At 45.3% G+C, this 12,500-nt stretch overlaps 1 protein-coding gene across 1 annotated transcript; it reads left to right on the top strand.

Moving 5' to 3' along the window:
* The first annotated feature begins 809 nt into the window (after positions 1 to 809).
* On the top strand, positions 810 to 10,162 carry snx15 (sorting nexin 15). The gene is made up of 7 exons (XM_079758411.1): positions 810 to 990; positions 1,751 to 1,907; positions 2,496 to 2,611; positions 3,018 to 3,324; positions 3,657 to 3,821; positions 5,256 to 5,459; positions 9,817 to 10,162. Exons 1-7 carry the CDS (start codon positions 892 to 894, stop codon positions 9,954 to 9,956), a joined length of 1,188 nt encoding a protein of 395 aa, XP_079614537.1. The 5' UTR covers positions 810 to 891; the 3' UTR covers positions 9,957 to 10,162.
* Positions 10,163 to 12,500: the final 2,338 nt, after the last annotated feature.

Genomic DNA, 12,500 nt, shown 5'->3' with positions numbered 1-12,500 from the left:
TATTTCACTTAGAGTGAGCTTGCCGGTGTCATTTCACGGTTAACTGAAGGTGCTGCTGAGACTTGTGATTGAAGTTAAACATTTGCCCTGATTATCGCAGTTAAACAGCCCTCCTGTGTAATCATACAGGTCATTACAAGACAGGAAAGACCTGCTTGTAGCCGTTAAACTTTGACCTTTGTGTTGTTGAGTATGCAACAGTAGGAATGAGGCCGTACTGATCTTAGCAAAAAGGCAGAAGTAAAGAAAAGGTTTGATGTTTTAAAAGACAAATGATTTGGTCATGCTCCTTTAAAGTACAATCGTTAAACTGGATGAGATTTGACATTGGGATGCAAAAGATCCAAGAATTGAATGAATACTAATTTAGCATTAAAAGGAGAACAGGTTTCAAAAGGGACTTGTTTTTGCCGGCAAAGCCTATGTAAATTGCACTGAATGCAGACAGGATATCCTTGCAAAGGAAAGACTTCACAGATCTCTTTAATGTATTGTTTTGATTAGAAAACACCACTCAGACAATACTAAGCTAAATTGAAGGCAGCAACACTCATTTACAAGTTGGTGCATTTATAAAATACATTTCAAATATATTTAATTATTAAATAATCAATCAACGAATTTACCTGTACATATATATAATCGTTAAACGGCCTGAGGAAACTTCAAAAAACATATAGGCCTAAATAATATTGTTAAAGACCACAGCGCCCTCTGGTGTCGCACTATTTTACTGTATTTTGATTATGGATACGTGCTGCTAGGGAACGTCTGCAGCGTAACGACGCAAGGTCTGTCGTCATCGACCAGGAAGCGAGCACCGACTGACGATAATAACAACACTGGACAGTCATCAATACATGCTGTTTTTCAGTGGTTCTGATTGCAGCAATGTCCCGAAAAGTGAAAGAGGAATATTACCGTTTCTTTTCCGTTTCGGACCATCGTACGCACGAGAAAGGGCACACGGAATACAAAGTGACAGCAAGGGTTGGTTTGGCTTCTATCGCTGCCATTAAAGCATTCAGGTTGTCCTCTAAGCTTTCGGTTTCCTGCGGTTTAACATATTGTCATGGTGGATAAATGTTTCTTGATTTTTAAAAGTAAATTAAGTGGTAAATGAACAGTAAGATAGTCTGTTATGGGAAAGCTGAAATCAATTGTGATTTGCTTAATGCGCCTCAAAGCCCTCATGACCAGACTTATGCCCTGCAGTACACACACACACACACACACACACACACACACACACACACACACACAACCTACCCTTCATCTCACATGACGTTTTTCCTTCCCTGCTCCCTGAAGGCATCCTCTTATTAATAACTAATCTTTGAAGGTTCGTTTTATTCACCAAAATGTATAGTTCTGACACAAGCTAAACACGAAATAACATCAAACAGCAAGTTTAAAAGGAGTAGGTGAGTTAAAATCTAAGCCTAACACTGCTGCTAATTTCTTCTGGGCTGTTGCTGTGAGTTCTCCTCTCCGAGCCTTTAAGAAACTGGGGAACAAGACCCACACATAGCCTTTTTCCCAAAAGCAGTCACGCTCCTACATAAGTTATCCGCTTCCACCCTGGGCCTTCACACTGTCGCCTACCTCGGCGCCATTGCACTCTGCTTTCACAAAGTTCCAGACATTATAATGTCGACTAGTATAGTAGTGACATGACGTGCTCCGTTCCATGTTGAATGCTTTTGGGGGATAAACGGGACAGTTCTGATCCTTCTGCCCCTGGTTCCAGTTTGTGTCCAAGCGTCACCCGGAGGACGTGAAGGAGGTGGAGGTGTGGAGGAGGTTCTCGGAGCTCAAGAAGTTGCACGGGGAGCTGGCCTACACGCACAGGAACCTCTTCAGGAGACAGGAGGATTTCCCTTCGTTCCCTCGCGCCCAGCTCTTTGGTAGGAGGCGGAGCTTCACCTGATGTTTATTGTCGCTGTCGTTATCATTGTGCGCGTCCGTATCGTCGCTATCACTGTCGTCGTTATCGCTGTATCATCATCGTCAACACCATCGTCATAACCATCATCCTCATCAGCCATCCCCACATGAAACATCATTATCATCATCTTCTTCACAATCACCATCATCCTGATCAGCTCCACCCCCACTCTAATCATCATCATCATCATCATCATCTTCACAACTAGCACCATCAACCTCATCATACTCGATCGCAGTCATTTAGTTCTCCTTTAAAGAATTAAAATAAATGTCTGATTCACTTTTTGTGAATTTCTCCAAATGTGTAACCCACGCTGCATCTAGATCACTCTTTATTTAGCTTTTTGCTGCATATGGAGTGAATGTAGTGTCCGTTTCTGAACTCGCACACACTCACAAGCACACACACACACACACACACACACACACACACTCAAACGCGCACACACACACATACACACACACTCTCAAACGCGCGCACACACACACACACACACAAACCCACACACACCCCCCCTCACACACACTTGTGCGCTGGGTGTCAGGTCGGTTCGAGGGGGCGGTGATCGAGGAGCGGCGGGAGGCGGCGGAGGCCATGCTGCTGTTCACCACCAGCATCCCCGCGCTCTACAACAGCCCCCAGCTCAAAGACTTCTTCAGGGTGAGCCTCACGCACGCACGCACGCACGCACGCACAACATCGTCAATGTTGCCTTGACAACGTCTTCTTAAAATGTGTCTTTTGCACTATTTGATTCTGTATTTTGTACGATTTATTGCATGTTATTGAGTGTTTATGTGAGCATTGTTTTAGAGGCTGCATAAGCAAATTTCGTTGTGTGGATCTTCATCACAATGACAATTAAAGTCTAGTCTATTCTATTCTACACACATTCTCCACAAAACACTTATCCACAAAATCCTAATGTACATTAGTAACATGAATCGAAACATCAGTTCAGCCTGTCTTTCTGTCTCTCTTTCCCTCCCAGTCTTGACCTCTCTTGTCCTCTCTTGTTCTTCTTTCTAACCCCTCCCTCCCCCCCCCCCCCCCCCCACCCCCCCAGGGCGGTGAGGTCACCCGGCCCCTTGACCTGGTGGCCCCCGGGTCGGACGCGCCCCTCCCCCCGCCCCTGATCCCGCTGCCCAAGCGCCGCGCCTCGGACTGTGAGCCGTTCCCGGAGGAGGAGGGCAGGGAGGCCCCCGTGCTGCCCCAGGACCTGGGCTCCAACCTGGACCTGCAGCTAGGCGAGCCTGAGGTGGCGTCCGAGGCCTACGGGGAGGCGGAGGGCCGCCCTGGGGTGATGGAGGAGGAGGAGGAGGAGGAGGAGAGGGAGGTGGATGAGCTCAGTGACCTGGGACAGGACGATAGAGGTACCAGAGGGGTTGAGGGGGAACTTGAGGGAAATAACAATAATAGTAATGCAATAAGATAGAGGGAAAACATTGTAGACTCTGACTGACCACAAAATGGAGGTCGTCGAATAGCCGTCGATAAGTTTGTTCGTTCTTCCTGTATGAAATCACTGTACACCCTAATAGTGAGTTAGATGGAGATTGAGGATTAAGCAGTTCTGGATTAACTTGTATATCAACAGAAAAGCCTTTTTGTGTGGTAACATGCATGGATACGAAAATTCTGTGAACCCATATACAATGTGCATTCCTCGCTCAGCTTAACCTCTCCTGTGTTACGCCAACGGCAGTGGCTTCCCCCGGCCCGCCCCCAGAGTGGACACAGGAGTCCCAGGACGAGTTTGATTCGCTGTTCGACCCGGCGGGGGAGGAGCAAGCCCTGCCCCCTAAAGAGGAGGCCCCGCCCCCACTGTCAGACAACGATTTGGCCATCTTCGACCCCTGCTGTAAACATGGTGATGATAAATAGCACTCGCATCACATCATTACTCCAGGATTTCCTGGTAATCATTTTGGCTCAATGGCCAACATAATCTCTTTTGATAAACCCATTTTACACTACAAAATATCATTAAAGTCCTGTTGATTCAATTGATCTAGCATGCAATCATTTATGAAGTCATGGTATGTTAACATACATTTATCTGTCAATATATGGCTGATCATTTGAGATAATTCAAGGATTTTCGCCCAATGAAAACCTTTCTTTAACCGGTTCATCATCATTTTCGAGAAAATGAAAGGAGTTAGTAGACAATAGACTCTATTGTCTACTAACTCCTTGAGGCTGTCTCAAAACAAAGCTATTTAATGCTTTTTATAAAGAAATACAGTTAATATTATGCAGAATTGAGTTCAGCCTTTTGGCCCGGCCCTCCACAATATTTTCTGTTTCTCAAAAATAATTGCCCTCCCCTGCAATAGAGGGATCATTTTTCAGTCTAATTTGACCATTCAGAGCCATTAATTTCAATAACATTTCTACAGTATCAACAATGTGGTAAAGAAACCCTAATCCCTGTAGGGTTACATACTTGGACTTCATAACCTAGGACTCTAAGGAAGCCACTGAAAGTGTGGAAGAAAGCCCCTGAATTTAGGTATTTCTGAACATAAAAGGCCTTTCTCACAGAGATGGAATAATAGGGGCAAAGACTGATGTAGTAGTTAATTCAGTTAATTAGAGGCTATAGGCATACCATAAACCATGATCATCATCATTAAGTACACCTGGGTTCGCCCCTACTAATACACCTCTCAAGAGTATGGAGTTGAAGATTTAAATTAAGTTTTCACAGGATCACTTAAGAATACCCTGGGTCTTGTATTACCTTTCTAAACTTGATGTGTAAAGTGATGTATTTCATGGACAGTCAATCAGTAAGATGAGGTAATGTTATGAGTCGACATTAGTTTCTTGTGAGTGATGTAATCATCACATGGGGGGTAGCGTGGCCGAGCGGTCTAAGGCGCTGGATTAAGGCTCCAGTCTCTTCGGAGGCGTGGGTTCAAATCCCACCGCTGCCAAAAAATATTTTGTCAAGTAAAAAATGATATGAATACAGACATCAGTAGGGAGAATGAATAACAACCATTTCGTGTCACAGAATTCAACCTCATAATAATAATATTCTCTCTCAAATAATTCAAAATAGCTATTGACATGGAACATTTATAGGCATTTATATTGCCTAAGCAGTTAAAGTAAAACAAAGGAAAAATAGTAATGTAAGCTTGGTAAAATATAAAAATGAAATAAAAAACGGTTAAGAAAATAATATGAATAAAACTACAAATAATATACAGCGGTAGTAAATGGTATTAAAAAGTGAAACAAACAAATAATATCCCTTGCTCTCTCTCTTACCCACCCCTCTCTCTCCCTCCAGAGCCCGCCCCCTACTCCTCCTCCAGCGACCTATCAGACCTGCTTCCTCTGCCGCTGACCAACCAGGACGGAGGGGAGGTGGGCTACCTGAGCCGGGCGGCCAGTGAGCTGACGGCGGCCATGAAGAAGGAGAAGGAGGGGGAGTTCAGCTCGGCCATACTGGCGTACCGGACGGCGGTGGACCTGCTGCTGACCGGTGCCATGGGTGAGAGGATGACAGAGGGAACGAGTCAGGCCAATCTTTATTTCAATGAGTACTGTTTAGGAAAAGTTGTGTCTCTTCTCCTCATTCTACTTTATGGTTGTAATTTATCTTTTTAATTTTTTTTTTTTTAAAAAAACTTTTTTTGTAACAACAAAATATATAATTTTTTTATAAAATGGTCAATAAATATTAAAACGTCACATTTAGTAATTACATGATAGTGGTGAATTTCAGCGCTAGAATTAGGCATGTGGGTAGCGTGGCCGAGCGGTCTAAGGCGCTGGATTAAGGCTCCAGTCTCTTCGGAGGCGTGGGTTCAAATCCCACCGCTGCCAGAGAACATTTTCACAAAGTTTCTTCACAAGTGAGGCAGTTGGTGATTTAGTGGCGCAAAAACAGATGTAGTTGGTGATTTAGGCTATGTTTATATGATGACGGTCTGAGCAGGAGACATGAAAGTGGCGTCCATCTTCACTTTTTATTCCGCGTTTAGACGAGTGTTTTCGGGATGAAATCTGCGTGCGTACGGTGACGCAAAAGTGTGTGGATTCGATTGGGTATGAGTGCCAGGCGGCTAGGTGGTGCTGTGCTACACCATCACACAACACCACCATGTCTGAGCGCATTCGTAGAATATTCCTTCTTCTCTTATCCACGCCACGAAAACCAAAAAGATCCTTCTCTCTTCAGTAAACCTATCTGTACATATCCTGTACATTTCGTGGAAAGACTCCTGTAAGTTTATTAGAGCTGCCAGAGCAGCTTGACGGTCCGACGCAGGGAAATAATCCAACATGTTTGTTTATTTCCCTGTACTGGCACATGTATGCGACGTAAAAGCGTATGCGACGTGAGCAGATCTGAGCAGAGTTATGCGGCTTGGCAGTTTAGACGGAAACGCTACGGCGGAGCGTATTCAAGTTTTCCACTCTGTAGGGTGGTTTCAGATTTTTGTGTTTTTAAGCCCCAGAAACGCTGTCAACGTCTAAACGAAAGGCACTTTCGATAAAATATTTTGTCGTTTTTACCCGCAAGCGTCCTTGTGTAAACAGGGCCTCAGTTAATTAGAGGCTAAGGCATACTAAAACCCATAATCAACATCATTAGGTACACCTGGGTTCCCTTCCACTAACTACTACACCTCTCAACTGCTTTGAGTTGAAGATTTAAATGAAGTCTTCAAAGGATAGATAAAAATGACCCTGGGTCTTGTATAACCTTTCTATACTTAGAGTGATGCATTTCATGGACAGTCAAGCTAAAGGATGAGATAATCTTATCAACTGACAATCGGTTGCTGTGACTACTGGTAGTGTGACATGAGGGTAGCGTGGCCGAGCGGTCTAAGGCGCTGGATTAAGGCTCCAGTCTCTTCGGAGGCGTGGGTTCAAATCCCACCGCTGCCAGAAAACATTTTCACAAAGTTCTCTTCACAAGTGAGGCAGTTGGTGATATACGCTTTACAATAATAATAATAACGTGGTCGAATAGTAGCAGCAAAAAACAATGTAGAAGTTCATAAAGTTGATTAGAGGCTATAGGCATTCCTTAACCCATAATCAACATCATTAGTGTGGTACTGGACCACCAGTTATGTTGCACCGCAAACATCACCGCGGTGGCCCGATCCTGCAGATTTACACTTTACGACATTGGCAGGATCCGGCCCTTTCTCACGAGGGAAGCAGCTCAGCCCCTATAGTCCAAGCACCGCTCATCTCCCGCCTCGACTACTGCACCTCGCTCCTGGCTGGACTCCCTGCCTCGGCCATTAAACCGTTGCAGCGCATCCAGAACGCGGCAGCACGCCTCGTGTTCAACCTACCTAAGTTCTCCCACGTGACCCCCATCTTCCGGGACCCCCACTGGTCCCCTGTAGTAGCTCGCGTCAGATTCAAGATGATGGTACCGGCATGCAAGGCAATCGATGGAACTGCCCCTGCCTACCTCCAAGCACTGGTCAAGCCACACACCCCAGCTCGATCCCTCCGCTCAAGGAGGGATGGTGCGATGGTGCCGCCATCGCTAAGAGCAAGCAAAGGTCGGTCAGCGAAGTCACAACTCTTCTCTGTTCTGGGACCTCAGTGGTGGAACGAGCTCCCTGCCGACGTCAGGACGGCAGAGTTGCTCGCCTGTTCAGAGGTCACCTAGACTCTGCATAGCAATCCAGTTCCCCCCCGCCCACCATTGTATGTTGTACGTCCTGGCACTTAATGTACGCACGTATTGTACGCACTTGATCTATGTTGCACTTCTCCATAGTTCTTAATTGTGTAGCATCTGCGGTAGCTGCTATCACTGCTGTACGCGGGGAACGGGTTAGCCTAACGATTGTTAGTACTTGCACTTGGTTCTATGAATATCTTTACTGTGCCGACAGCGATATATTGTTTCACTTCTTATGACAAATGTACTTGTTGTAAGTCGCTTTGGATAAAAGCGTCTGCTAAATGCCCTAAATGTAAATGTAAATGTAAGTATACCTGGGTTCTCCCCTACTAGTACACCTCTCAAGCTTTGAGTTGAAGATTTAAATGAAGTCTTCACCAGATAATTAAAAATACCCTGGGTCTTGTATAACCTTTCTATACGTTAATATTCATGGACAGTCAAGCAGAAAGATGAGAAAGACTCTTGCTGTGACTACTGGTAGTGTGATATGAGGGTAGCGTGGCCGAGCGGTCTAAGGCGCTGGATTAAGGCTCCAGTCTCTTCGGAGGCGTGGGTTCAAATCCCACCGCTGCCAGAAAATATTTTAAGGAAGTTCTCTTCACAAGCGAGGCGGTTTGTATAAACATTCTTGACCTTGTCGATCCGCTGTTGCGATGTGTCAACGTCGCTGCCATATTGGAGCGGTCAACTCTGCAAACCACTAAAGATAAACAGGGGAGCTCTGATATTTCTGGATGAAAAGCACCATAAGATTTGTGTTTATTGTTTTTATTAAAGGGTTTCTGATCAAAGTGGATTACAAAAAATACATTTATAAATAAGTAAGTCTATTTCTGCTTAGGATGTACACAGACAACTAAGGACGTCATCTTAGCATGCTGGGTGAGGGGTCATACCTGGTCTGTAAACGAACCATCATACAAACAGTAAAATCAAGTCTTTAGATACTTTGGTTAAGCACTCAGGACATTAAATACATGAATGCAAAGGGATTTGAGGAGCGTTCAATTTTAAACATTACGTTCCTACTATTTATGCCTAAATGTATTCCCCAGTGAGTCGTCTCGCGCAGGCGTCGATTTAATGGATTGAGTTGTTTTAATTGGGCTATCGCCATGGTTACCAGCCGGTTCAGGTCGGAGGCTCAGCTGTCCGCCCGGAGCAGCTGCTCTCTGGGCAGCGGCTCGGTCGGCATCTCGCTCGCCCCAGACATTAGATAGAGGGCCGCTTGGTTGACTGCTCACGCTCACACGCGCGTCTGTCGTGAGTCATGACTCGCGCCCCCAATCAATCATAGGCATGGGGGTAGCGTGGCCGAGCGGTCTAAGGCGCTGGATTAAGGCTCCAGTCTCTTCGGAGGCGTGGGTTCAAATCCCACCGCTGCCAGAAAACATTTTGTCTTCACTTCTTGAGAGTAAAAAATGATAGGAACACAGACAGCAGAAGGGAGAATGGATAACAACCATTTCATATCAAGAGTTCAGAGATATAAGACCTGCTCTGAGTGAATGAACGATCGTTTGTTGCGGATCACAATGACTGGAGCTAATCAGCGTACCTGTTTACCCTGCAGCTAGTCAGCCCCGGGTGACCACGCCCCCAAACCGTCGGCCAATAGCACTCTGTCGTCTCATGATGTGCCCCAACTCGATAAAAGAGGACCTATTATTAGATCACTGTCTGTCTGCTACGTAACGCTCGCACCATCCTTGCTTTTGATTGGTTTAGCCCCTGTGATCTAAGCGGTGCTCTTCCTATCTCCGGTGTGGACAGGGGTTGTGGGTTGAAGTCCCACAGGGGTCAGAGTGTGTGAGTGTGTTTCACCGAGATAGTGATCCGGTAAATGCTGTGTTTGCAGTGTCTCTCATGTTAGTCCTTCACTATTGTTGATGTTTGAAGGGTAATAGCTCAATAGTCAATAGTATGTTTTATGTTGTCTATCTCTCTCTCTCTCTCTCTCCCTCTCCCTCTCTCTCTCTCCCTCTCTCTCCCCCCCTCTCTCTCTCCCTCTCCCTCTCTCTCGGTCTCTGACTATCCTCTCTCTCTCGCTCTCTCTCTCCCCCTCTCTCTCTCTCTCCCTCTCTCTCTCTCCCTCTCCCTCTCTCTTAATTAATCTGTGTATAGATGTCCTCTTCTCCCTACCCATCCATTCATTCTGTATGTCTCTCTACCTCTCCCTCTCCAGGCGACCCAGACCCGGTCCGTAGGGAGGGGGTGAGGAAGCGGACGGCCCAGTACCTGAAGCACGTGGAGACGCTGGTGGACACACACTCCTCACCCACACACACGCACACACACCCACCCCCGCACACTCAGGAGCCCTAGGGGGGGGCATTGGAACGCATGCAGATGTTTGGGATGTGCGCAGATACAAAAACGCACGTGGGCACACACACACACACACACACACACACACACACACACACACACAAAGGCATACACACATGCTCTCTCTCTCTCTCTCTCTCTCTCTCTCTCTCTCTCTCTCTCTCTCTCTCTCTCTCTCTGTCTCTCTCTCTCTCTCGCTGACATACATACATACATACATACATACATACATACATACATACATACATACATACATACATACATACACAACACTACAGTCTCAGACAGGCAAAACTAACCATCTTATCCACAGTTCTTTCAGGTAAAGATGAGACTAAACCAGCAGGGATGGCTAACTCACAAAAACAAACCTTTGGCACATACTGATACTCAAGGACTAATGATTGCGTTATTCATGATGGAATTAGCTTTAAAATCTTCTTTAGAAGTCTATTGCTATTGGTTTCTTAAAAGGAAATGACAAAGTGACAAACAACAAAGGTTAAACATTTGCTGTGTGGATGCTCAGCAAGCCTTAATATCTGAATGATTATTACACTATTACACCCTCTCGCTCCTTTGTACTATCTGTTCCCTAATTATCTCACTCCCTGATTCTGTTCTTGTTTGCTATATTTGAAGTTAAGGTTGATCTTTAATATTCCTAAAAGGAAAGTATTTTGCATTGTTTTTAATGTGTCGTCCAATGATCATTTGCACAACGACAACAACCTTTTTGATGTAAATAAACTGTATTTAAAACATAATGTACCATCATTATTTGTGTGAAATTTGAAACGTATAGGTAAAAGATCAGAATTTCCTTTATATGAAAGTTGAATGATGAATGCTATCAGGTTTAACAGCTTTTTAGAAACGTTTATTTGCTCAGAGAATTAGTTTGTTACTTTGTGCAGACTCAATGCAGTATTAAAATCCACCACGAGGTGGGGCTATTGTATAACCTAAATTCGTCCCTTTCGTCCCTTACGAACATTTCTGAATATTCCTACCATGAAACATACACAAACTAAGGGAAGGGAATGCATGTAATTGCAGCAAGATAATTATGTTGATTCTGTATTTTAATTTGGTTTACCTGTAATAGGCCTCTAACATAGCGTAATCGTAGGGGAGACGCAAACACAAGCAGCTCTGCCGTGGATAATGGGCACTGGCACGCCCACAGACCCGTCATTAACTCAACGAGCGACACCTGTTTTCCCTCCCTGTCCCCCGTCCTCCTATCTTCAGGATAATGTCAACTAAATCCTTTCACTTTTCAGCAAAAGAAAAATCGTTCGACATGTCTCCGTTTCTATCTTTCAGGGAAAACATTTATAGATTACAAACGAAAAAACGATTTGAGTTGTACTGCCGCGTGTGAGTTTAGAGGTGGGATGGAGATAGAAAGAGAATAATAAATGAGAGAGAGAGAGAGAGAGAGAGAGAGAGAGAGAGAGAGAGAGAGAGAGAGAGAGGTAGTTGCCAGCGACAGAGGCCCTAAACAGGAGGTGAATATGCGGTGTTGAAGCGTGATTCACCAACCGACCAACGGCCAGTAGCTCTCTGCATCATCACAACACACGCTGCGACCGCTTTGTTTTGAGGTATTGTTGTGGTGCTTTGTACCGGTTCACAGGTTTCCTTGTTTTGGATGTTTACCTGGACCCAAGCGGGAGGGAGGGAGAGGGGGAAGGAAGGGGAAAAAAGGAGAGAGAGAGAGAGAGAGAGAGAGGGAGAGAGGGGAAGGTAGGAAGGATGTTGTTTAGAATGAAGGTAGGAAAAAGAGACAACAGCAACAGCAAAAGAGAGAGGGAGCGAGAGAGGCAGAGCGAGAGAAAGAGAGAGAGGCAACTGTCAGCCAGAGATCGGTGTCATATGGCAGCAGCTCTTCTCTAGAGAGCGAGGGATATAGAGATGGAGAGAGAGAGGAATATATATAGAGCGAGAGAGAGGGAGAGAGCGGTAGACGGACAGGGAGAGAGGGAGAGCGAGAGAAAGGGCGGATAAAAGGACAAACAAGCACTACTGAGACAACAAAGACAAGGGGGGGCAATAGAGAGAGAGGGGGAGAGAGGATGGGGGGGACTGTTTGTCTTCCATAGACCTTTTTGTCCCTCTCCCGCTGGTTGGAGTGGGAGGGAGGGGGGAGAGAATGAAAGGAGCGATGCGATGGAGAGGATAAAAAGAGATCATCCCTCCATTGTTGAAGGGCCGTAGTCAAGGCCTCTTCCTCCAGGTTTCAATCCTCTCTCTCTCTCTCTCTCTCTCTCTCTCTCTCTCTTAGTCTGTCTATCTCTCTATTATTTATAACACTCATTATTTTAATATGTATCTCTCTAATTATGCCTATCTCTCTCTCTCTCATACTCTCTCCCTCTCTCTGTCTCTTAGTCCGTCTATCTGTCTCTCTCTCTCGCTCTCTCTCTTTCTGTTTCCTTTGTTTTCCGGGGGTTGTTTGGAGCTCCTATGAGAGGAGGATGAGGGATGGGCAGACAGAGAGAGAGAGAGAAAAAAAGATAATACATTGCTCCATCC

The sequence above is a fragment of the Pollachius pollachius genome, assembly GCF_949987615.1.
Source record: "Pollachius pollachius genome assembly, chromosome: 20".
Taxonomy (NCBI): Eukaryota; Metazoa; Chordata; class Actinopteri; order Gadiformes; family Gadidae; genus Pollachius; species Pollachius pollachius.
The sequence above is the reverse complement of the archived record's forward strand: the minus strand, read 5'-3'. Positions and strand labels throughout refer to the sequence as shown.